Source organism: Ammospiza nelsoni, chromosome 25 (assembly GCF_027579445.1).
Source record: "Ammospiza nelsoni isolate bAmmNel1 chromosome 25, bAmmNel1.pri, whole genome shotgun sequence".
Classification (NCBI taxonomy): Eukaryota; Metazoa; Chordata; class Aves; order Passeriformes; family Passerellidae; genus Ammospiza; species Ammospiza nelsoni.
In genome coordinates, this window is record NC_080657.1 from 6,448,436 (window position 1) to 6,472,366 (window position 23,931).

At 51.0% G+C, this 23,931-nt stretch overlaps 1 protein-coding gene across 1 annotated transcript; it reads left to right on the top strand.

The window, feature by feature from the left end:
- Positions 1 to 649: 649 nt before the first annotated feature.
- Positions 650 to 23,609, top strand: MATN1 (matrilin 1). Its single transcript, XM_059488778.1, has 8 exons — positions 650 to 737; positions 4,866 to 5,212; positions 10,791 to 11,013; positions 14,639 to 14,764; positions 15,008 to 15,421; positions 18,703 to 18,855; positions 21,133 to 21,213; positions 23,396 to 23,609. Exons 1-8 carry the CDS (start codon positions 650 to 652, stop codon positions 23,443 to 23,445), a joined length of 1,482 nt encoding a protein of 493 aa, XP_059344761.1. The 3' UTR covers positions 23,446 to 23,609.
- Positions 23,610 to 23,931: the final 322 nt, after the last annotated feature.

Genomic DNA, 23,931 nt, shown 5'->3' on the forward strand with positions numbered 1-23,931 from the left:
GCACCCTCAGCCCTCCTGCGCCTCTCTCCGCTGCTGCTCTGAGCCTTCCTCAGGCCAGGGATCTCCAGCCCTGTCCTTGGCACAGCGGGGACTGAGAGGGGACCCGTGTGACGCTGCCGCTGTCCCCTCGCTGTCCCCTGGCGCAGAGCCAGGCATCCAGCCCTTCTGCTTTCCTGTGCCTCTCTCTCCGCTGCTGTTCTGAGCCAAGCCCCTGGTCCCACAGGATGCTGTCCCGGGTTTGGCACAGGCAGGACTGAGAGGGACCGCGTGACGCTGCCGCTGTCCCCTCGCTGTCCCCCCGGCCCTGTTCCCCAGCCCTGCGGGCGGACAGCCCCTCCCAGGGCTGCTCTCAGTGCTGCCACTGTTCCAGCCCCGCATTCCGCACCTTCCCCCGCTCCCCAGAGCTCCCGGCGCCCTCGGCAGCAATGGGGCCATTGTGGGGGGCTGGGGGCCCCGGGGGCAGGGCAGGGCTGGGCATCGCCCCCTCCCCACCCTGCGGCAGCATCTCCTCCTGCTCCTTCTCCCTGCCCCTCTCCCCTCGCTGCCCCCCCGGCCCCGCCGTGTCAGGGGCTGGCTCGGAGCCTCCGCAGAAGGGCAGGTTAATACTCGGGGCCAGCGCTCTGCCCCGCACTCGCAGCCCGGCTCAGCCATGGCCAGGATTTGCTGTGCCCTGCTGCTCTCGCTGCTGCTGCTCCTGCACAGCCCGGCCGCCTGCGGGGCCCCGCCGCAGCCCCGCGGTGAGTGGGGACCGGGGCTGGGGGGCTGGGGGGGCTGGGGGTCCCTCTGTGCCGCCGGGGGACGGGGAAGGGTAAGGAGTGCCCAGCAACAGCCAGGGAAATGCAGGAGCTGCGTCCGGTGTGTCCCCAAGGCAGCGGGACATGGGGCTGGGATGGCTCCGTGGGGACAGCACGGGTGGCCCGGTCACCCCTTGGCGCTGGAGGAGGTCCAGGTGGGACAAGGGCTCTGCCTTCCCTCCCCTCTCCATCTCCACAGGGGCTGGAGCAGGAGCTGGCCCAGCACCGGGGTCACCTCCCGAGCAGGAGGGCTGGGTCGGGTTGCTGGGAATGGGACTTTCCCTGGATTTCCTTCATCCGATCCTGAGCGAATCCTGCTCTGTTTGGCTTCCCAGGTGGGCAGCCAGGAGCAGGGGAGCTGCCTGCTCTGCAGCTTGCACGGGCTCCAAACCCAGCCTGGAATGAGGGCCAGCAAGGGATGGACACCCAGGGAAAAGGATGGACACCCCGGGCAGGGATGAACATCCGGGACAAGGATGGACACCCAGGGAAGGGATGGATGCTGAGGGAAGGGATGGACATGCAGGGAAGGGATGGACACCCGGGGCAGGGATGGAGACTCAGGGAAGGGATGGACACCCAGGGAAGGGATGAACACCCAAGGAAGGGATGGAGACCCAAGGAAGGGATGGACACCCAGTCAGGGATGGACACCAAGGGCAGGGATGGACACCCAGGGAAGGGATGGACACTGAGGGAAGGGATGGACATCCAGGGAAAGGATGGATACTGAGGGAAGGGATGGACATCCAGGGAAAGGATGGATACTGAGGGAAGGGATGGACACCTGAGGAAGGGATGGACACCCAGGCAGGGATGGACATTGAGGGAAGGGATGGACATCCCGGGAAGAGATGGACACTGAGGGAAGGGATAGACACCCGAGGAAAGGATGGACACACAAGGAAGGGATGGACACCCAGGCAGGGATGGACACCCAAGCAGGGATGGACACCAAGGGCAGGGATGGACACCCAGGGAAGGGATGGACATCCAGGGAAGGGATGGACATCCCGGGAAGGGATGGACACTGAGGGAAGGTATAGACACCCGAGGAAAGGATGGACACACAAGGAAGGGATGGACACCCAGGTCAGGGATGGACACTCAGGACAGGGCTGGACATGCAAGGAAGGGATGGACACACAGGGAAGGGATGGGCACCCAGGGAAGGGATGGACACTCAGGACAGGGCTGGACATGCAAGGAAGGGATGGACACTCAGGGAAGGGATGGGCACCCAGGGAAGGGATGGATAACCAGAATAGGGCTGGACACAAAAGGAAGGGAGCGTCTGATCCTCAGGAGCATCTTTGCTCTTTCCCGGGCTCCAGGCAGCCCAGGGATTCCTGGATTTCTCCAGAAATCACTGCAGGAGAGGCAAACTCAGCTGCAAGGACAGACTTGTGGGAATTCAAAATGTTTGGACGGTGTGCTGATGATGGCTCAGCCACAGCCATGGGCAGCCTGAGCTGTGCAGGTGTGACAGTGACTGCAGAGGCACCTGGGGCTGAGGGAGAGGGGATTGCAGATAAACTGAGCCCTTTCTCCACAGGAATTTGGGAAAGGAGGGTTCTCTTTGCTGTGCAAAGAGAAACAGAGTAGTGACTGAGCTGAGCCCTGCTGTGAGCAGTCAGCTCTCTAAAATAAACCTCTTTTACTCCTGGGTTACTGAACTGTTCTCCCAGTGCTTTAATGGATATGACAAAGATGCCCCGAGAGGAATTTTCTGCTAAGTCAGGGCATTAATTCAGCTTTTCCTGAATGATTCCTAGTGTGGATATTTGTAAATATAGAGTAAGATTTTATTTCTGGTTTAATTCCAATTTGAACTAAACTATGCTGAGTCAAAGTGCCAATCAGAGCAAGCGACTGTCACCCCCTGCAGAGAATGGGCCTGTCCTGCAGACCCTGACCGTGGCTGAAATCCCAAAAATCTCCCACCTGATATCCCTCCTTTACTCTTCCCTTCTCTGAAATAAACTCCACTCTCATAAAAAGAGCTTGAAAATTTTATTTAGGGCCAAATCACAAAGCAGAAATAAATAAAATAGATAGACTTCAAAATTTCTATTGGCTCCAGCTGTTCTTACGGAAATAAAATAACTTCTGCTGCTTGGTTTGTCACTAAATCCAGGGATGATTCATCAGCACAAAGGGGGACTTGTGTTTTATTTCTGGAGGAATTAATTGAGCCTTTCCCTGGACCTTCATTTCTCACCTGTAAACTGGCCCCCCCTGGAACAGGGATTCCAGTGCTGCAGATGGATCTCCCTGGGAGTTTTCCTTCCTTTGCAATGAATTATGGGGGGAAAATGAAGTTCATCCATATGGGAATATGTTAGATTGGATTGTGGTGGGAATTAGAGTTCCTGACAAAGTGACCACTGCCTGCTTTGCTCCCACCTTCCCAGACCTTTCTGGAGCAGATTCAGCCTTGATGCCTCTCAGGAAACAAACCTGATTATTTCATTTACAGATCCATCACTGAGTATTTATTTTTATCTGCCTCAAAGACTGAAAGACCCATTAGATCTCACACTGAGGACCAGCTGTAATATTTATGCCATCATTTGGAGCAGATTTGTTGGCCCAAAAGCTCCCATTTAAAAATCTGTCCACAGAAATCTCCTTTATGACAGGAACTCCCTGGGCCCTGCAGAAATCAAATATTAACAGAGCACTTGACAGAGAGAGGCTAAATGAGAAGAAAAAAATTTAAAAGAACAGGATGCCATAGATCTGCTGGAGGAAATGGGGCCATTCATTTAGGAAATCATAAAAAAACACCAGCCTTTTTTTTTTTAATGTCTTGCCACAGCTGAAAATGAAGATGGAAAATGGCATGAAAGCGAGAAATTAAAACAATAATAATAGTAACAATTTATTCAGTTTGTTGCATTGCTGATGCCTCCTGATAGCCTCTCCTTTTCACTGTGGGTATTTATGGGGCTGTAGAGATTAATTATCTATTATTAATTATCAATTATGTGTTCCAGATTTCTCTGTTGTTTCCCCCTGACAGATGTGAACCAGCTCTGTGCTGTTACTGGGGTTTATTATTGGTGCCATCATGGGAGAACAGGGCTCTGTCTCCTGCTCTGCTGGGAATGTTCACCCTTGACCTGGGAACGTTGTTCCCAATCCCAGCTGATTGCTGAGTCTTGTGCCTGGTGCTGGTCCCATTCCCATTGACTGACACCTGTGGGGATTGGTTATCCAGGTCTGAGGTGCAGTAATTCCTTTCCAGCCTTTTTTTGGATGCAGAAATGCAGCTCAGGTTTCACACCACAGCTTCCTTCCTTCCTTCCTTCCTTCCTTCCTTCCTTCCTTCCTTCCTTCCTTCCTTCCTTCCTTCCTTCCTTCCTTCCTTCCTTCCTTCCTTCCTTCCTTCCTTCCTTCCTTCCTTCCTTCCTTCCTTCCTTCCTTCCTTCCTTCCTTCCTTCCTTCCTTCCTTCCTTCCTTCCTTCCTTCCTTCCTTCCTTCCTTCCTTCCTTCCTTCCTTCCTTCCTTCCTTCCTTCCTTCCTTCCTTCCTTCCTTCCTTCCTTCCTTCCTTCCTTCCTTCCTTCCTTCCTTCCTTCCTTCCTTCCTTCCTTCCTTCCTTCCTTCCTTCCTTCCTTCCTTCCTTCCTTCCTTCCTTCCTTCCTTCCTTCCTTCCTTCCTTCCTTCCTCCCTCCCTCCCTCCCTCCCTCCCTCCCTCCCTCCCTCCCTCCCTCCCTCCCTCCCTCCCTCCCTCCCTCCCTCCCTCCCTCCCTATTCCACAAATTTATCCCTCCCTCCTTCTCTCTGTGCTGCCCTAGGCAGATGAGGTTTCCTCAGAGACAGCCTGGGTGACAAGAGACACTCTGCTCACCACATGTCCATGTCACCCCCCAGGAACTCATCTTCTTCCCTAGAAAACCATTAAGAACATTTAAAATATTCAGTTAAAGCTGTGAAACAGAGAACGGACCAAAACCTGATCCTCGTCTCCACCCAGTGCTGCTTTACCAGCACCAATCTCTTCTTCTCAGGACACTTTTCCTTTGACACTTTCCCTTTGATTTCCCCTCTGTCCCTGCTGTCCCCAGGCACCCTGTGCAGGACCAAGCCCACGGACCTGGTGTTCATCATCGACAGCTCTCGCAGCGTGCGGCCGCACGAGTTCGAGAAGATCAAGGTGTTCGTGTCGCGCGTGATCGAGGCGCTGGACGTGGGCCCCAACGCCACCCGCGTGGGCATCATCAACTATGCCAGCGCCGTGCGCAGCGAGCTGGCCCTGCAGGGCCCCCAGAGCAAGGCGGCGCTGCTGCAGGCCGTGCGCAGGATCCAGCCCCTCTCCACGGGCACCATGACCGGCCTGGCCATCCAGTTTGCCGTCAGCCGCGCCTTCAGCGCCGCCGAGGGCGCCAGGGGCAGCGCGCCCGACTTCAAAAAGGTAAAATGGGGCTGGTTCCTCCAGCTCCTCGCTTGGGATTCGTGGTGGAGTGGTTGGGAAAAGCAGAAAGGTGGTTTTTTTAGGTTTTGGTTGTGTGTGACACCTGAGGGTTGATTGTCGAAGGTGGAAACCTCTGGGAGGAGCAAATGGGAGGTTTGAAAACCTCCAGGAAGTTCATGCCTGTCAATTCTTCTTGGAAATTTCTGGGAGGTGCAAATGGGAGGTTTGAAAACCTCCAGGAAGTTCACGCCTCTCAATTCTGATTGGAAACTTCTGGGAGGTGCAAACGGGAGGTTTGAAAACCTCCAGGAAGTTCACACCTCTCAATTCTGATTGGAAACCTCTGGGAGGTGCAAATCCCTCAATTCTTGAAAACCTCTGAGAGTTTCACACCTCTCAATTCTTGAAGACCTCTGGGAGGTTCAAACATCTCCAGTCTTCTTGGAAACATCTGGGAGGTTCAAACATCTTAATTCTGCTTGGAAACATCTGGGAAGTTCAGACCCCTCAATTCTTCTTGCAAACTTCTGGGAGGTTGAAACCTCTCTATTCTTGGAAGCCTGTGGGAAGTTCCAACCTCTCAACTCTTTTTGGAAACCTCTGGGAGGTTCAAACCTCTCAATTCTTGAAGACCTCTCTGGGACGTTCCAATCTCTCAATCCTTGGAAACCTCCAAGAGGTTCAAACCTCTCAATTCTGCTTGCAAATCTCTGGGAGGTTGAAACCTCTCAATTCTTGGAATCCTCTGAGAAGTCCAAACCTCTCAATTCTTGGAAACCTTCAAGAGGTTCAAACCTCTCAATTCTGCTTGGAATCCTCTGGGAAGTTCAAACTTCTAAATTCTTGAAAACTTCTAGGAGCTTCAGATCTCTCCGTTCTTGAAAAATCTCTGGGAGGTTTAAACATCTTAATTCTTCTTGAAACTCATCTTTGGGGCTTAGTGAAAGAAAATACAAAACTCATTATAACACAGTCAGTCTTTGTCTCAGTTTTTGTTCTAAATGCAGTCTGACAGCTGCACACAGCATTGGCCGCTGCTGCAGATTGGAGAGACATTTCCACTGAGCTGTCCATGAAAGTGCTGGGTCCTCATCTCTGGAATCTCTTCCACACCATTCAACATCCCTCTCTTCATGCACTCTTTTCCTGCTGTCAGACAGCTCCCCCAAGCCCTGCTGTCTCCTGTCACCTCTGGTTGTATGGAACAAACTGCCATGGATTTCCAGGGTCTCCCTGAAACCTTTCCTTGACAGCTGAAAGAGCTGGAGCAGTGAGCTTTGGAATGATTTATCCGAGGCATTAAAAAAAGGGGGAAAAAGGAAAACACTCCTTGTTTCCCTCTTCCCTTCCACTCTGGAGCTGATCCATGAGGCAGAATCACAGAAGGAGGTTGGGAGGGGTCTCTGGAGCTGATCCATGAGGCAGAATCACAGAAGGAGGTTGGGAGGGATCTCTGGAGCTGACCCTGATCTCCAGCGGGGCTGCCCAGGACCATGCCCAGGTGGCTTTTCAATGTCTGCAAGGTGGAAAACTCCACAACCGTTTGTGTTCTTGGTTCCCTGGTTATTTTTTCACTTTTCCCCTCTGTCTTGAATTCCAGGCATCTTTTCCCTTCTGCTCAGGGTGACCCCATCCCCTGCCTGGGAAGAGGAACAGGTCGTACAGGGATTTAGGGAGGTGAAGCTTCCAGAAACACCGGACACGGTCCTTGCTCCTTCCCACAGCAGAAATCCAACAAATCCTCGTGCAAATCTTGTTGTCAACATCCCAAAACATCACACGGTGCTTTGCTCTTACTTTGTGCAGCAAATGTCACCCCGGGGCAGGGAAAAGCACAATTTGTTTCTGGAGGAGCTCTGAGAAAAACCTGCTCCCACCTTCCTCAAAAGCCGCAGGAAGCCCAATTACTTCCACCTTATCTTTTAGGGAAGAACAACAAATAAATTGGCAAATTGCTGAGCAAATCCAGGGCTTTATGCAGCTTCCTGCCTGATTCTCCTTGGAGCCTGCTGGAACATCACGTTCCCAGGGCATAATGAGCCATCACTCCCTCATTAGCTGGGAAATGCCAGCCCGGGCTGGGGATAGCAGGGAATGCTCAGGAATGCTCAGGAATGCTCGAGTGTCTGAGATAACCAGGAATAAATTGTATCAGACCACGTGGGATTTCTGTCTGACAGAAGGATGAGGGATCCAGAATGTCAGGAATTCACAGGGAAAGCTGCTGGTTAAATGAGCAAAAGGTTTGACCTTGAAAAGCAAAATTTCTGAGTTTTCCCCTGGTAAAACTGAGGATCAGGGCAAAATCCAGCTGTTGGAGGCAGCAGAAGCTTCACTTTTCATAATTCCCCTCAAATGGCTGAGCAGTGCCAGCCTCCCCAGGATCCAGAGGCTGCTCTTTCCCTCCAGGCCTTTCCCAAACCAGGCATGCACCAGGACTCAGCTTTTTTAATGGCAGGGAATTACAGAGATACTCAGACTGCAAATAATTTGGAGGTAGGTTTGAAAATAATAATAATAAAAAAGTAAAAAAGGGACATTTTTTCATATTGACTCAGGCTGGATGCAGGGAAAATATTTATGGTAGGAATCCTAGGAAAAAACCAGGAATTCCTGATGATTGGGTTAACCAAATGTGATATTAAGAGAGATTTTTACACTCTTTCTGTCAGGTTGTCACAGACAGGTGCCCTGGCTTCCTCTCACTGTTACATTCATTTTCCCCATGGGTTCTCTGATTAATTCCCAATCCAGACTCTGTATGCAGAAGTTTTGTTTTCTCCAACAGCAGAGCAGAAAGCAATGTGAATTTTGAGTCCTTTCTGGCAGATTTCCACACAGAGGCATTATGAGGATCTTCCCCATCACATCCATGTGTGGACTCTGCAGCCCCACCCCATCTGGGGTTTATCTGGGCTAGGGCTTATCTGGGCTTGGGTTTAGCTGGACTCAGGCTTAGCTGAAGATGGAGAGGAGCAGATAAAACCTGGAGAATTTCTTGACTTAGGAAGAAAATTGCAGGAGGACACACGGCTGCTGACACGACCTGCTGGCAGGGTTTGGTGCCTGATTTGATAACTCTTCTGTTCCCTGATTTGATAACATCTCTGATCCCTGATTTGATTTGATAACTCCTCATTCCCTGATTTGATAACTCCCCTCATTCCCTGATTTGCTGACTCCTCTGATCCCTCATATGCTGACTCCTCTCATTCCCTGATTTGATGACTCCTCTGATCCTGGATGTGATATCTCCTGTGATCCCTGATTGGATAACTCCTCTCATTCCCTGATTTGATATCTCCTGTGATCCCTGATTTGATGATGCCTTGCTCCCTGATTTGATGATGCCTTGCTCCCTGATTTGATGATGCCTTGCTCTCTGATTTGATGACCCCTCTGATCCCTGATTTGATAACTCCCCTCATTCCCTGTTTGATAACTCTCCTCATTCCCTGATTTGATAACGTTTCTGATCCCTGATTTGATGACTGCTCTGATGCCTGATTTGATATCTCCTCACTCCCTGATTTGATATCTCTTCTCATTCCCTGATTTGATATCTCCTCACTCCCTGATTTGATATCTCTTCTCATTCCCTGATTTGATATCTCCTCACTCCCTGATTTGATATCTCTTCTCATTCCCTGATTTGATGACTCCTCTCATTCCCCAATTTGATAACCCCTCCAATCCCTGATTTGATAACGCCTCTGATCCTTGATTTGATATCTCCTCCAATCTCTGATTTGATGACTCCTCTGATCCCTGATTTTTTATCTCCTCATTCCCTGATTTGATATCTTCTCTGACCCCTGATTTGATGACTCCTCTATTCCCCGATTTGATAACCCCTCCAATCCCTGATTTGATAACGCCTCTGATCCTTGATTTGATATCTCCTCCGATCTCTGATTTGATGACTCCTCCGATCCCTGATTTGTTACCTCCTCATTCCCTGATTTGATATCTTCTCTGACCCCTGATTTGATGGCTGCCTGCCCCTGCCCGCCGTGCTCTGGGGTCTCTCCCCGGCAGCCCCTGGTGCTGCTGGCGCTGCTGGGGCGGAGCAGCCCGGCCGGAGCTGAGGCTGAGCCGAGGGCTCTCTCTCCTGGCAAAAGGCTCCATTGCACGCACGGATCCAATCCCACCCCAGGAAAACCCTTGGGCACGTCCATTCCCCCACACCTGCCACAGGGGCTGCTTTGCCTTATTTTTGTCACACTAGAAGAGCAAGGCTTGAATTTGTTTATTTTTCCCCCCGCGGAAGCACCAGTTGCAGAATTATGATGCTCCTGGGAATTTTTAATTGTGCAGCCCTTAGGAAGTGCAGAAAAACAGCTGAAAATAGATTGCAAAGCTCCACATTTTTCCTGTTTCTCCTGGTTTTTACAGAGAGAAAGCTCTTTCCCCATTCTGCATTCCAGCCCAAGCCATTCCTTTGGAGTCAACAGTGGTGTCACAATAAATTGGTTGTAAGGAAAAGTGGCAGGGGCAGAAGAATTGGCAAAGAGCAAGAATTCAGGTCTTGTGACAAAGTCTCTTTCAGAAGAAAAATAAAGAGGGAAAGGGATAAACCAGGAGCAGGACTCTGGGAGGCTTTTAGCTGGTTCAAGGCACCATTTAATCCAAGCTGAAATCCAGTTCCCACTTAAACCAGCTGCCACTTTAATGCTGGGGCTAGCAGGGGTGCGGTTTAATCCCTGCTGTTAATTTGGAACAGAGAATCACAAACCCTGGCAGGCCCTGACACACAGTGTGACCTCAGGCCTCTTCCCTCTCTCCCCATGGAGATGGTTCCAGTTCCATCCTTCTGCTCCTCCACCTATAAATGGGATGAGCCCTTCATCTCACATTTCCGTGGCATTTCCTGAGAGGCTGTGAAGGCCCACACTCAGCTGGGCTTGTCCGGAGTGTCCTGAAGATCTTCAGTTTGGCTTGAGCTCAAGTTTGGCCATGAACAACATAAATTTTAATTTAGTTTCCTTGGAGGGGGATGCACCAGTTGTCCTTTGGTGAAACCATTCAATCTATGGCAGCTGTCCCTTGGTGAAACCATTGATCCCTGACAGTTGTCCCTTGGTGAAGCCATTCGATCCATGGCAATCATCCCTTGGTGAAACCATCAATCCCTGGTACTGTCCCTTGGTGAAACCATCAATCCCTGGTACTGTCCCTTGGTGAAACCATCAATCCCTGACAGTTGTCCCTTGGTGAAGCCATTCGATCCATAGCAATCGTCCCTTGGTGAAACCATCAATCCCTGTCAGTTGTCCCTTGGTGAAGACATCAATTTTTGGCAGTTTAACTTTTTCAGCTCGGAAAGAAACAAATTCCACCTCAAAAAACCATGGTTGGTGTGATCTCCAAAGAATGGGAAAAGCTGGTGGGATTCCCTTTTCCCTTAATTTTAGAAATGCAAGCCCTTCCCTCGTACCCCAGCCTGTCCCACCAGCATTCTGGGAACACAAACAAGGATCCCAGTGCCCAGGCAGGCTGTCCCATCCCATCCCATCCCATCCCATCCCATCCCATCCCATCCCATCCCATCCCATCCCATCGCATCCCTCCCCTGCAGGTGGCCATCGTGGTGACGGACGGGCGGCCCCAGGACGGGGTGCAGGACGTGTCCGCCCGGGCCAGGGCCGCGGGCATCGAGATCTTCGCCATCGGCGTGGGCAGGGTGGACATGGGCACGCTGAGGCAGATGGCCAGTGAGCCCCTGGACGAGCACGTGGACTACGTGGAGAGCTACAGTGTCATTGAGAAGCTGACCCACAAGTTCCAGGAGGCTTTCTGTGGTGAGTCCTGGCCAGGGCAGCTGGAATTGGGAATGGTTTGGGTGGGAAGGACCTTGAAGCTCTGCAGAGAATCCTGGAATGATTTGGGTGGGAAGGGATTGGAGAGCACATCCCACTCCATCCCTGCCATGGCAGGGACACCTGCCACTGTGCCAGGAGCTCCAGCCTGGCCTTGGGCACTGCCAGGGCTCCAGGGGCAGCCACAGCTGCTCTGGCAATTCCAGCCCAGCCCCTGCCCACCCTGCCAGGGAACAATTCCCAATTGCCAAGATCCCATCCAGCCCTGCCCTCTGGCACTGGCAGCCATTCCCTGGCTCCTGTCCCTCCATCCTTGTCCCCAGTCCCTCTGCAGCTCTCCTGGAGCCCCTTCAGGCCCTGCAAGGGCTCTGAGCTCTGCCTGGAGCCTTCACCCTGTGGCCAGGGCCTGCCCACCCTCACAGGGATGGATTCCTTCCCAGTATCCCATCCATCCCTGCCTCTGGCAGTGGAGAGCCATTCCCTGTGTCCTGTCCCTCCAGACCCTTTTCCAAAGTCCTGCTCCAGCCTTTCCCATGGAAGCTGTACCTGTGACCACCCTTCACCCCTCTGCTTCCTTGCTCCAAGCCCTGCAGGTTCAGAGCCCTGTGAAAATCAGGGGCTCTTTGAGGTTGCCTTTCCAGAACTGCAGGGTTTTGCTCAGGGGATTTCAGGTTTTGGTTAAAGAAATCTCCAGATTTCACCGGCACTGGAGAGTTTGTAAACACGATCCACACACTCCTGGAGGCACTGGAAAACAACCTGGAGAAGAGGGTTTTAGCACACTGAAATCACACCCTTTTGGGGCAGTGGAGAGAATTTGTTTTGTATTTCCCCCCACCAGCATTGCCACCAGAATTCCCAGTTCAGCTGGGGTGGTCCCAGTTCTTGTCAGAGGCTGAGCTGCCTTTGCCTAAAGCTGCTTTTGGGGTTGGAAGCCTTGTGGGGCAGGAATCTCTCCTGGCTGGAGCAGGATCTAATTCCTGTCTGCACAGCACATCAAAGGAGCCTGAGCATCCTAAAAACATCATCTTAAAACCAAAATATTATAAAAACAGCATCCTAAAACTGCCATCCTATGAAAACAGCATGCTAAAACCACCATCCTATAAAACCACCATCCTCCAAACTCAATCCTCCAAACCCCATCCTACAAAAACAATATCCTACAAAACAACATTCTCCAAACACCATCCTATAAATGCAGCTTTGCTCCTACAGGAGATGCTGAAGGAATGGGAATATTTTATTTCTTCCAAATGTGCCCCAAGGCAGCAGGAATGGGCCATAAATTCCCATTTTCTGTCAGCAGAAGAGGGCCAGGGGCCTTTCCCTGGAAGGAAAAATGTGTGGCAACACTTACTGAAAGGTGTGATCCACCTGGAACTCCAAACACACACGGCTGGGCCTGGAGATCTCCCAGTTTCTGACAGGCGTAAAATCTCCTGGTCCAGCTCCAAGGCTGAAAGTGATGAAGGGGAGCAGCTTTTTGTCATGGAAATTTGGCTCCTCTGTGGAAAGGAGGGAAATTATCCTCAGGTGATAGCACAGAATGAGTCAGGCATTACCAGCTATCACTGCAGCAGCAGCTCATGGCAGAGGGAACAAACACCTCAGACAAAGGGAGGGAGAGAGACAGAATTTGAGGAGTGGAATCCAGGCCATGAATGTTTGTTTCTATGGGCTGCCCTGGGATCAGGAGGCAGCAGCAGTGCCGAGGCCTCACAGTGTGGTTTGAAGTTGTGGGGAAAATCCTTCCTGAGCCTCCCTGTGCAGATGGCAAAGCTCTTGCCATGGGAAAGCCCTGGGAGGTGAGGGAAGCACTCAGGGCTGATGCAGGGAGCAGAGGACAGCCCTGGGGGAATGCCCAAGTCTCTGTTACCCTGCTCTGCATGTGCAGCTGCCCTAAACCATGCCAGGGATGGACCCAGACCCCCTGCTCGGACACAGCACAGGATCTGTGGGACTGAGAGCAGGGAAAAGTGCTTCCTACAGTGCCCAGCAAATTCATGGGGACACGGGAAACCCTTGGTGCTCCAGCCTGTGGTGAGATTAACCAAAGCACTGAACCACAGGCAGCTCCAGGGGCACTGAAATTCCCAATGATCTGGGCTGGAACAATCTACCAGTGCTGGCACAGTCACTGGAAGTGGAAAGGCCAAAAAAATGTACAGAATATGAGTAGAGCAGAACACAAATGGCTCAAAATAACAAACCTGAGCTCAGAAAGACTCAGCTCCACCTCCCATTCGTTCACTACAACCCAGTGCCTGGATTTCTGCACATTTTCCCTGGCATTTGTAGCTGAATTTTCCTCCGCAGCCCTGTTTGCTCTGGAGTTTGTTTGCCATCTTCAGTGTGACAGCACTGTCACCCCCCAGCTCCCGGTGCTGCCACTCAGCTGCTGCTTGCTCAGCATCCCAGGAGCCACAGCAGGGCAGGAGGGGCAGCAGGAGGGTTTGGAGAGCAGGGATCTGAGAGCTGCACATGCAGAGAGAGCTCTGAGGTGAATCCCAGGTGTGTTCACACATGAATGCTGTGCAGGAAGGGCAGCTGAGCTCCCTGCTCAGGATTGTACTGCAGAGCTGCAGAAATTGGGCACTGGGCAGCCTGGGGGGCAGCTGGGACCCAAAGCTCACCCAGGGGCTTTGCAGAGTGAGGAGTGCTGTGATTTGCCCCACACCCAGCTGGGTTTGCCCTCAGGGAAGACTTCCAGTCCTGGCTGTTCCTTGGAGCATCGAGACTTGTGGGAATTTCTTCCTTGTCTTTGTGCCTGTCTTGGTTTGAACAGCCAGGTGTCTGCTGAGGAAGGAAGGAACCTTCCCTGAAATGGAAAATGCAAACCCCCTCCCTCTGAATTATTGTAATTTTGAAATTAAGGGGCTCTCGGGCAAAGATATAAGAATAACAGTTCTTTATTAGGGAAAAACTAAAACTAAAATAAAAATAAAATAAAAATGCAGTAATACAAAACAAAGCCCTGCCAGAGTGAGAGCGGGCCCTGGCACGCTGTGGCTCAGGCTGGTGGCACAGCCCCATGCCATGGGGGCTCAGCCCTCCTGCAGTGCCAGCTGTGGCTCTGCTGCAGCAGGGATCCTGCACAAGGGGGGAGTTTTCCTCTGCAGCTCCAGGGCTGCTGCAGATGGGCCTGGGCTCCCTCTGGCCATGCAGGGCAGCAGAAAGCTGCTCCTCTGGCAATGCAGGGGGCAAAGGCTGCTGTGCTGTGCCAGGCTCAGATTGCATCCAGGCAGGAATGCTTGGCTCCTGCCCTGGGCGCAGCATCTGCCCATGGGATGCTGGAATTGGATCAGCCCTGCAGGGACACTCAGTGGCCATGGAGAGCAGAGATCTCCTGGAGGGAGGATTGGCTGTGGGAGAGATGAAGAAAACTGCCCCAAGAACAGCAGAGAACTGCCCCAGCTCTGACAGGTGGGCACAGAACACACACAGCCCCATTTCCAGCCTCAGACTCTGCCTCAGCACCGTCCAGACTCAATGAGCTGTGTCCCATTGCAAAGCAGAGTTAATTATGGGGCCAATGTGGGGCTGTGCGGAGCTGGGTGTGGGTGGGGAGGCCCCTGCTTGAAGCCACCCCCTCCTCTCCTTGCAGTGGTGTCTGACCTGTGTGCCACGGGGGACCATGACTGTGAGCAGGTGTGTGTCAGCACCCCAGGGGCCTACAGGTGTGCCTGCAGGGACGGCTTCAGCCTCAACAGCGACGGCAAGACCTGCACTGGTACGTGATGGCTCCCTGAGGGGATGGTGGTGACAGCACTGGGATGTTCTGCTCAGGGAAGGCAGAAAGGGAAACCCTTCTCTTACAAGCCAGAATCACTTTCAAAACATTGCTGTGCTCTCTTGTTGGGTTTTCATTGATTAACGCTCAGCAATAAATGGCATTAGGGTTCTATTTTCCTACATCATTTATTGAGGCCTTTGCTGCTGTTTTGTTCTGCCTTCTTCTCATCTTTTCCTTCAGCTTGCAATGGTGGCTTGGGGTCTGCTCTGGATCTTGTGTTCCTCATCGATGGCTCCAAGAGCGTGAGGCCTGAGAACTTTGAGCTGGTGAAGAAATTCATCAACCAGATCGTGGATTCTCTGGAGGTGTCGGACAAGCAGGCGCAGGTGGGGCTGGTGCAGTACTCCAGCTCCGTCCGGCAGGAGTTCCCCCTGGGCCAGTTCAAGAGCAAGAAGGACATCAAAGCAGCAGTGAAGAAAATGTCCTACATGGAGAAGGGCACCATGACAGGCCAGGCTCTCAAGTACCTCGTTGATAGCTCCTTCTCCGTCATCAACGGAGCCCGGCCCGGCGTCCCCAAGGTGGGGATTGTCTTCACTGATGGGCGCTCACAGGATTATATCTCAGATGCTGCCAAGAAAGCCAAGGACTCAGGTAGGGCTCCTCAACTCCCTGGGGCTTATTTCTCCCTTGGCCCAGGCAGGACTTTTCCCCTGGATCTGTGTCTTGGGATACACACAGATTATACTGAGTAATTCTGGGGAGATATTCCCTGACTATCCTTGCTCACAGAGAATCTGGAGCACCTCAGTCTGGGTGTCAGGTGTACCTTGGTTTGCTAAGAGCTGGTTTTAGTTCCCCTCTGTGTCTTTGGAGGAGTTTCTGCTGGTCAGGGTGGAGTTTGGGATGGACAGGGTGGAGTTGGGATGGGATGGACAGGGTGGAGTTGCATCCCTTAGGATGGGATGGGATGGGATGGGGTGGGGTGGAATGGGATGGGATGGACAGAGTGAAATTCCAATCCCTGGAATGAGATGGACAAGATGGAATTCCATCCCCTTGGGATGGGATGGACAGGATGGAGTTTTACCCCCTGGAATGGGATGGACAGGATGGAGTTCCACCCCCTTGGGATGGGATGGACAGGATGGAGTTTTACCCCCTGGAATGAGATGGACAAGATGGAATTCCATCCCCTTGGGATGGGATGGACAGGATGGAGTTTTGCCCTGTGGAATGGGATGGACAGGGTGGAGTTGCACCCCCTGCAATGGGATGCACCCAGGTCTAATTGCTCCACACAAATGTGGAAGGAAGCTGCAGGGGGAATTTGGAATTTGGAGGTTTCAGCACCATTAGGGTTGGACAGGGCTTGGAGCAATCTGGGACGGTGGAAGATGGTGGAGCAGAGGAGCTTCAAGGTCCCTCCTAACCCAGCCCTTACCCACTCTGGGATTTGTCTGGGGCTGGTCAGGAAGCCCAGCCCAGCACCAGAGGCACACAATGAACCCCAAAGCAAGGACAACTAACCCCAGGGTTTGTAGGGCCAGCACCAGAGGCCCAGCCCAGCACCAGAGGCACACGGGGGCAAACACAACCAACCCCAGGATTTGTAGGGCCAAGTGTGGCTGGGCTGCATCAGCCTCAAGGCCTGGAAAAGGCAGAGAAAAAGCAACAAAACAATAAACAAAGCCCAGACATGGGTTAAGGAGGAACCTCAGGCACATTAATAAGGATTTTTCCTCAGCTGCTGTTGTAGGAAAAACACTCAGTGGCCACACACTGATGGATTCCTGTGCCTGAGCCCCATGAAATATTAATGCCTTGAGAGCTGCCCCTCTGCTGACCCTCTGAGCACATTCCCAGGCTCTGACACCCCGTGTTAAATGCATCCAGCCCCTGGGAATTTACTCAGGAATTGCTGAATCCTTCCCTTCCTTTTAACTTCGCTCTCCACCACTAGATGGGACTCGGGGCCAGCACATAACCAGAAAGGTCAGGGAGCTCGTGAAAAACCAATGTTTACAAAGCACTCTGACATCTTATGGGGCTGTTCAGCTCTTATAAAACAAAAGGTTCTTATAAAGTGTATTTATAGAATTTATTCCTCCCTGGTGATAAAACTTTGTGCCTTGTCTCTCTCTCCTCTCTTGTCCCTGCAAGGAAATCTCTTATCTGTCCATGAGTTATTGCTGTGGGATAAACAAGTGCTTAAAATGAGACTGCAAAATTGTTCAGTGAGCTGAGCCTCGGCAAAACAACACATATTGGATATATCCAGAGAAAGAAAGGCACAAAGGGGATCAGGGAAACATTTCCTGTGCCTGGGCATGGACAAGTAGAGACAAGTATTTCAAATCAGGGCTAATTAATACCACCCAAAATGGGAAAATTGCATTTCAGTTCAACAGAAACAGGTTTAATGCAGATCAATCTCCTGACAGAGCAGGACAAGTTGTGAACTCCCAGTGGGGGCAATTTTGGACAGAGCTCAGTTCTGCTCCACTGCAGGAGGACTTTGCCACTCAGGGGCTCGTTAACAGGGATGATTAACAGTGGCTGAGCTGTTCTGGAAACTCCCACAGGTCCCTTTTGCTACATTATCACTTCCATATCAGTGGGATGGTGTTACCATCACCTGCCCTTTCTTGCATCTCCAAAACCTTGCTCTTGTTGTCATTGGCGGGGAAATTCTACTTAAACTCTGTCTGCAAAAATATTTTGGCCCCTGTTTGACCTGGCTGAAAGGAGCATCTCCAAAACCTTGTTCTTATGGCCACTATGTCCATGGCCTGGTAAATTTTAATAAAATTTCTGCCTCTAAAATTATTTTTGGCCTGTTTGACCTGGCTGAAAGGAGTCTGGAATAGTGGGGGTGGAGGGGGTGTCACGATCTGTCCTCACAGACAGGTTTTGTGATGGTTCATGGATTTGATCTCAGGGTGCAAAAAACCAACATGGCACAGGGTATAATAATAAAGGTGCAGTAATAATCAAAACAAATGCACCTTTATTGAATAACCACAGCAAAATGCAATAGAGGGATTAAGGGAGAGAAAAGATAGAGAAAGAGAGAGAAAGAGGGGGATATAGCTACCAAATGTAGAGACGAAGTCCTTTGGTCCAGTCCAGTTGAGGATCCGCCTGTTTTGTCAGGGAGATCTCAAAATCTCTCCCTAACTCAGAGGTTTTTATTATGATAATTCTATTGGAAATTGTGAGGGGGGGGGGGGAAACAGATACAATAAGGAATAGATGTAGCAGGCAGTCCATGCTCTCAGCAGTTCTTGATAGATGTAACAGGCAGTCCATGCTCTCAGCAGTAAACAAGAGCCATTGTATTCGTGGTCCAGTGGTCACAACCTGCAGGCAAACATCTCGCTTTGTCCAGCTTGCCTCCCCCACACACCTGCCCCGGGCTGGGGGTCTCAGTCCCAGTCCTTGGAAGGAGCAGAGGGGCCTTTTCACACGGGGGTTTCATGTCTCAGTCCTTGATGGAGAGGCTCCTTCCATCTCAGTCTGTCTGACACGGTGGTTGTAAAACAGGTGAGGGTCTTCTGTGGGAGACCACCTGAAACTCAGGAGAAGTCCAGCCAGGCCGAGAGGTGGGACAGCTGCCAAGGCTGTTGTTGCACTGTTCTCATTGGGCTCAGTGCAGCATACAGCAAACACCTGTGAACAATAGCTTAGCACTGTGCTCTCAGGTCTCAGGACCTTGTGACTTTCTCCTACAGAGAAGACAGGGGAGTCTTCTCTTCAGTGGTCCTCAAATGACAATTGTGAGGCAGATGAGGGAAAATTCAGACAGACTCTCTCAGGGGGCAATTCTCAGTGAGGATCTGGAGCTGTGTGGGGCTGGGGGCTCAGGGATGCCCAGCCTGGCAGGGTGGCCCCGTGCCAGCCCCGTGGTGCTCACAGGATCCCGTTCCTGGCAGGATTTCGGATGTTTGCCGTGGGAGTGGGCAACGCTGTGGAGGATGAGCTGAGGGAGATCGCCTCAGAACCCGTGGCTGAGCATTATTTCTACACTGCTGACTTCAGGACCATCAGCAAGATCGGGAAGAAGCTGCAGATGAAGATCTGTGTTGGTGAGAGGGGGCTGGGGTTCAGCCACAGCATCTGAAGGGTGGAGCAGAGGGGGGAAATGCCCCTCCAGAACCCACCAGGTGAAGATCTGTGTGGTGAGAGGGGACTGGGATGGAGGGGCTTTGTCCCAGTGTTTGAAGGCTGGAGCAGAGAGATGAAAATGCCCTTAGAGAAGCTGCAGGTCTTCAGTCTGTGTTGGTGAGAGGGGATTGGGATGGAGCAGAGGGATGGAAATGGCCTTGGAGAAACTGTAGATGGAGATCTGTGCTGGTGAGAGGCAGTGGGGATGGAGGGGTTCAGTCAAGGCGGGAGTGGAGGGATGGAAATGCCCTTGGAGAAGCTGCAGGTCTTCAGTCTGTGTTGGTGAGAGGGGATTGGGATGGAGCAGAGGGATAGAAATGGCCTTGGAGAAGCTGCAGATCCTCGATAAGGACCCTTGGTAAGAGAGGACTGGTAAGAAAAATGATGCTCACTTCCAAAAATGTAAAAGGTTTATTAAAACCTTATCAAATCCACAACAGCAGACTGAATAGAGAAAATATCATAGCACCAGGAGCAGAGGATGTTCCCCACCATGTGCTCACCCACACCACGGAGGTTTCACCTTTTAACCCTTTGCCCCCCCAAAGTTCTGTCCATGACTCCTCCTGCCCTGCCCAGGGGTGGAGATCCCTGCCTGGCACCTGGATTGGGGGGCAGCTGTTGCCATGGGAACGAGGGACCCTCCCAAATGTCCCAAACCCACCCAGGGCACCCCTGAGAACAACACAAGGGGGTAAAACACAACTGTAAATCTCTAAAACTTCTCTTAACATATTCATAATATTTGCCTTTTAGTTGTGAGAGTCAGCCATTTAATGACTCATTTATCCCAGCTGGGATGGAGGGGTTCAGTCAGTGTTCAAGGCTGGACAGAAGGGGTGGAAATGCCCCTGGAGAAGCTGCAGCTGAAGGTCTGTGCTGGTGGGAGGGGGATTGGGGAGGGAGGGGTTCAGTGACAGCATTTGCAGCCTGGAGTAGAGGGATGAGAATGCCCTTTTAGGTGGATGTGATAAAAATCTCCAGTTCCCAGTGTGTGGAGCTGGCAGAACACACGGGAGCATCAGGAGACATTGATATTTTGGGTGGTTACCTGAGGCAAAGCAGCCTCCACACCTCAGACGTGTCCCCCCTCTCCCCAATCTCCATCGCCTTCCTTTCTCCTCCACCTTTCTGCCCTTCTTTTTCTTCAGAAATGATGAATTTGTCTCCAGGTTCCTTAAGATGGGATTTCCTTTCCTCCTGGAGAAGCTGGAGAGGGATAATCCCCATGTCTGCAGAGCCAGGATTGCAAGGCAGGGACTCTTTGACAAGTCTCATTAAAAAATTAGGATCCATCTAAGAACAAAGGATGGGATATGTATGAAACCCCCAACAAATTGTACTTTAAAATCATTCAAATACATTTAATCTTCAGCCTTCAAAGAAAAAAGTAAATTTCAGAAAAACTGTTTGTTTGTAAAATATTAATTTGGATAAATATGTTTACATTTAAGTATTAAAATAAAAAGGAAGGCAAGGAGATATTTGCCTTTTTTCCATGCCCAGTGCCAGCTTGTATTTCTCAGCAGCTGCCATAAAATCTTTTGGTAATCTCCAGCTTTAGGTTACACCTGGCTAGTTTAGACCTGTTGAGTTTTGGTGTAAGTGATTAATTTCCTTTAAAAATTCTGTCTTTTATTTACTCCTCCTTTGCTCAGAGTGGCCTTGTAACCCCTCCCTTTCTTTCCCAGGCATTTTTTTCCTTCTGTTCCAGTCTGAGTTAATTTTCCTTGAAGAACAGATGTAAATTAGTGACATAAATTAGCAAAGTGATTAACGCTCGTGGTTCCACCCCCTCAAGGAATGGAGTTACTGAAGCAAAGCTCAAAGCAGTCCTGATGGCAGCAGTGCCTCCAGTTTTTATTGGATCTTGTTGGGGAGACAGAGGTTGGTTTTATTTGGTCAAACTCCAATTTTAGGGCAAACTTGAAGCATCAGGAGCAGAGCTCACTGGGTTTCCAGAGAGATGGAAACCCAGGAAAGACTTACATGGCTGGAATAACAGAAAAATGTGACATTCTCTGTTCATCTGAGGTTAAACTAGAAGACATCAATCAGATAATTAGAAATAATTATATTTTTATTTCCTTCCTGTTTCTGACATAGAAAATAAGAATTGTGCTGTTTCACTGGGCTCAGGGATTTTGATTAAATCCACTTTTTTGTGCCACTCATCCTCTTGCTGTTGTGACCCACAGAGGAAGATCCGTGTGAGTGCAAATCCATCATGAAGTTCCAGACCAAAGTAGAAGAGCTCATCAATTCCTTGCAGCAGAAACATATCCTTTGGAAGTGTGGCCAGGACTGGGTGGGCTGGCAATGCAGAGGGACCATGGGGAAGGTCTGTCCCGGGGGATGGAGTTGGGTTGGGGCTCAGGAAGGTGGGAATGAGGCACCTGGGGGTGAAATCTGGCACTCAGAGCTCCAGGCTGGTGACAAGGTAGGGGATGGTTGAAAGTTGGATTTGATGGCCCTGGAGGACTTTTCCAAGCTTTTCCAAGCTCTGGGATTCTGGGATTGTGGGGAGATGGGTCCTGAGGCAGCGGGAATGGGAGGCAGGGGGTTCCTTCGGAGCAAACATCCAACACAAATTCTTCATGGACTGCGGGGACAGAGGGATATCACAACACCTCAGAGTGTAGGAGGGTGGTGTGGATAATCCAGATGGACACAGCCCCCTGTGACAGTGGTCACAGGGGTCTTAGGATGAGGGAAAAGACGTAGATCTGACTCTATGTTACAGAAGGCTGATTTATTATTTTATTATACATATATTATATTTTATCATATATATATTATTTTATTATATATTTTAAAACTATACTGAAAGAATAGAAGAAAAAGCTCTCATCAGAAGGCTGGCTAAGAATAGAAAAAAATGATAACAAAGGTTTGTAGCTTGGACAGAGAGAGAGCCAGCTGTGCCGTGATTAGCCATTAATTCCAAACATCCACATGAGACCAATCACAGATGCACCTGTTGCATTCCACAGCAGCAGATAATCATTGTTTACATTTTGTTCCTGAGGCCCCTCAGTTTCTCAGAAGGAAAAAAATCTCCAAGAAGGATTTTTAATGAAAAGATGTCTGTGACATCCACCCATCCCAGGTTCTCCCAGCTGGCCAAAACTCAGTGCTGGGAGATAAATCCTGATGGGATTGTTCTCTGGAAGCGTCTCCAGCCAGGGGAGTTGGATCCCATCAGAACCCACCTGGTGGGACTGAGTCCTGCCATGCTGGGCCTTTCACTAAGTGGCAGAAAGAGAGAAAAATCCACCAAAAAATTGTGAGTAGGATTAAAACTTTTGAGAAACAGAATTCACGGAGCCTCGGGGTGGCTTGCAAGGGCAGGGGAGATGTCTCACCACTGAGGATCAGGAGAGGATCTAATTTTAAAAGGAACATTCTGATTTCTTCACACATTTCTGGGCCCTGCTGTGGCACAGCTCCGTTCCTCCTCCCAGGAGTGAGATCTGGGTGAGATTTGTGACCTGCGTGGTCCAGAGGCCACGGGAAGTCACAGCTCCCACCTGGTGGGTGGCTCTCCAGGCACACCGTGAACAGGAATCAGTGAGAGGAGCAGAAAATTGTTCTGGAACGCCAGGAAAAGCTCTTGCTGCTCTTCTCAGGGTCAGGGGCTCTGTCAGCCCCTCCTTTCCCTCCTCCTCTGGGAGTGAGCCTGGGCAGTGGGAGGATGTGTGAGCACAGGAGCTGCTTCCTGCAGGGAGCTCCACCAGCCTGGGAGCTCTGGGAAACCAGAGGGGATGGGCACAGATCCCCTCTGCTGCTGCTCCCATCCTTGCCCAGCCTGGGACTGGGGAATTATTGAGAGGTTTGGGTGGAAGGGACCTTAAAATTCCTCCCAGTGCCACCCCTGCCCTGTCAGGGACACCTCCCACTGTGCCAGCCCAGCCTGGCCTTGGGCACTGCCAGGGCTCCAGGGGCAGCCACAGCTGCTCTGGGCACCCTGGCACAGCCCAAACCTCTCTAACCAGGCCTTGCCAGCCTACAAACCCCCTGTGGCAAATGGCACTGGGGGCACCTGGAACCAGCCAGGCAATCATTCTTTCCTTTCCTTTCTCCATTTGCTGCAATGGGTTTTGGTGCTGGTTTCCATCCTTGGTTCAGGAATGTGAATGCCAGAGTGGTTTGGGTGGGAAGGGATCTTCAATGGCAGCTGATTGCAGCCCAGGGACACCTGCCACTGTGCCAGGTGCTGCCAGCCCCAATGCCCAGCCTGGCCTTGGGCACTGCCAGGGCTCCAGGGGCAGCCACAGCTGCTCTGGCAATTCCAGCCCAGCCCCTGCCCACCCTGCCAGGGAATAATTCTTTCCCAAAATCCCATCTAAATCTCTCCTCTTTTAGTTAAAACCTTGGCCCATCACTCTGTGCCCACATAAAAAGTCTCCCTCCCAGCATTCCCAGAAAAATTGCTGCTTTTCCTCCTTAATTCCTCCTCACTGGAAGCTGTGGCCAAAAGAATCGAAGCCCTGGAGAACAAGATCATCTAAAACCCCACTCCAGCACTTTTTCACCTCCTTCCCAAAGTAACAGAACCAGAACTGCTCCATTTTTCAGGGAGGGCAGCTCAGCCCCAGGGCTCTGGGCAGCTTTTATTAAGGTCTAGGCTACCTGCATTTGTTTAAAAGGAAGAATTATTACAGTAGAGCAGACTTTGTATAAAGGGCAGAGCACAGGGTGTGACTGAGAGTTAGACCAGGCTCGAGTTTGCTGCATCCTATAGAGTGCATATATTCAAAGAAAAAAAACCTTGAAAGATTTTTTATTTAAAGCTTAATATATATACAGTGTGTTACTGAGTACTTGATGATGAGTTCTGTGAATCCTCTGCTGCAGCTTTTGTTCCTATGCATGAAATAATTTAATTTAAAAGTCAGAGTGACTCAGTCACCCTCAGCTGCTGGGTGTAAAGGCCGAGGCTGAGCTCCTGGTGGTTGTCAGTGATTAAGGTGAGGTTTAGTCCTCATCTGAGTGTG

Coding starts and splice junctions, on each gene's coding strand:
- MATN1 (XM_059488778.1), top strand. CDS start 650: ATGGCCAGGATTTGCTGTGCCCTGCTGCTCTCGCTGCTGCTGCTCCTG. Junction 11,014..14,638: donor GTTCCAGGAGGCTTTCTGTG/GTGAGTCCTGGC, acceptor CTCTCCTTGCAG/TGGTGTCTGACCTGTGTGCC. Junction 18,856..21,132: donor GCAGATGAAGATCTGTGTTG/GTGAGAGGGGGC, acceptor TGTGACCCACAG/AGGAAGATCCGTGTGAGTGC.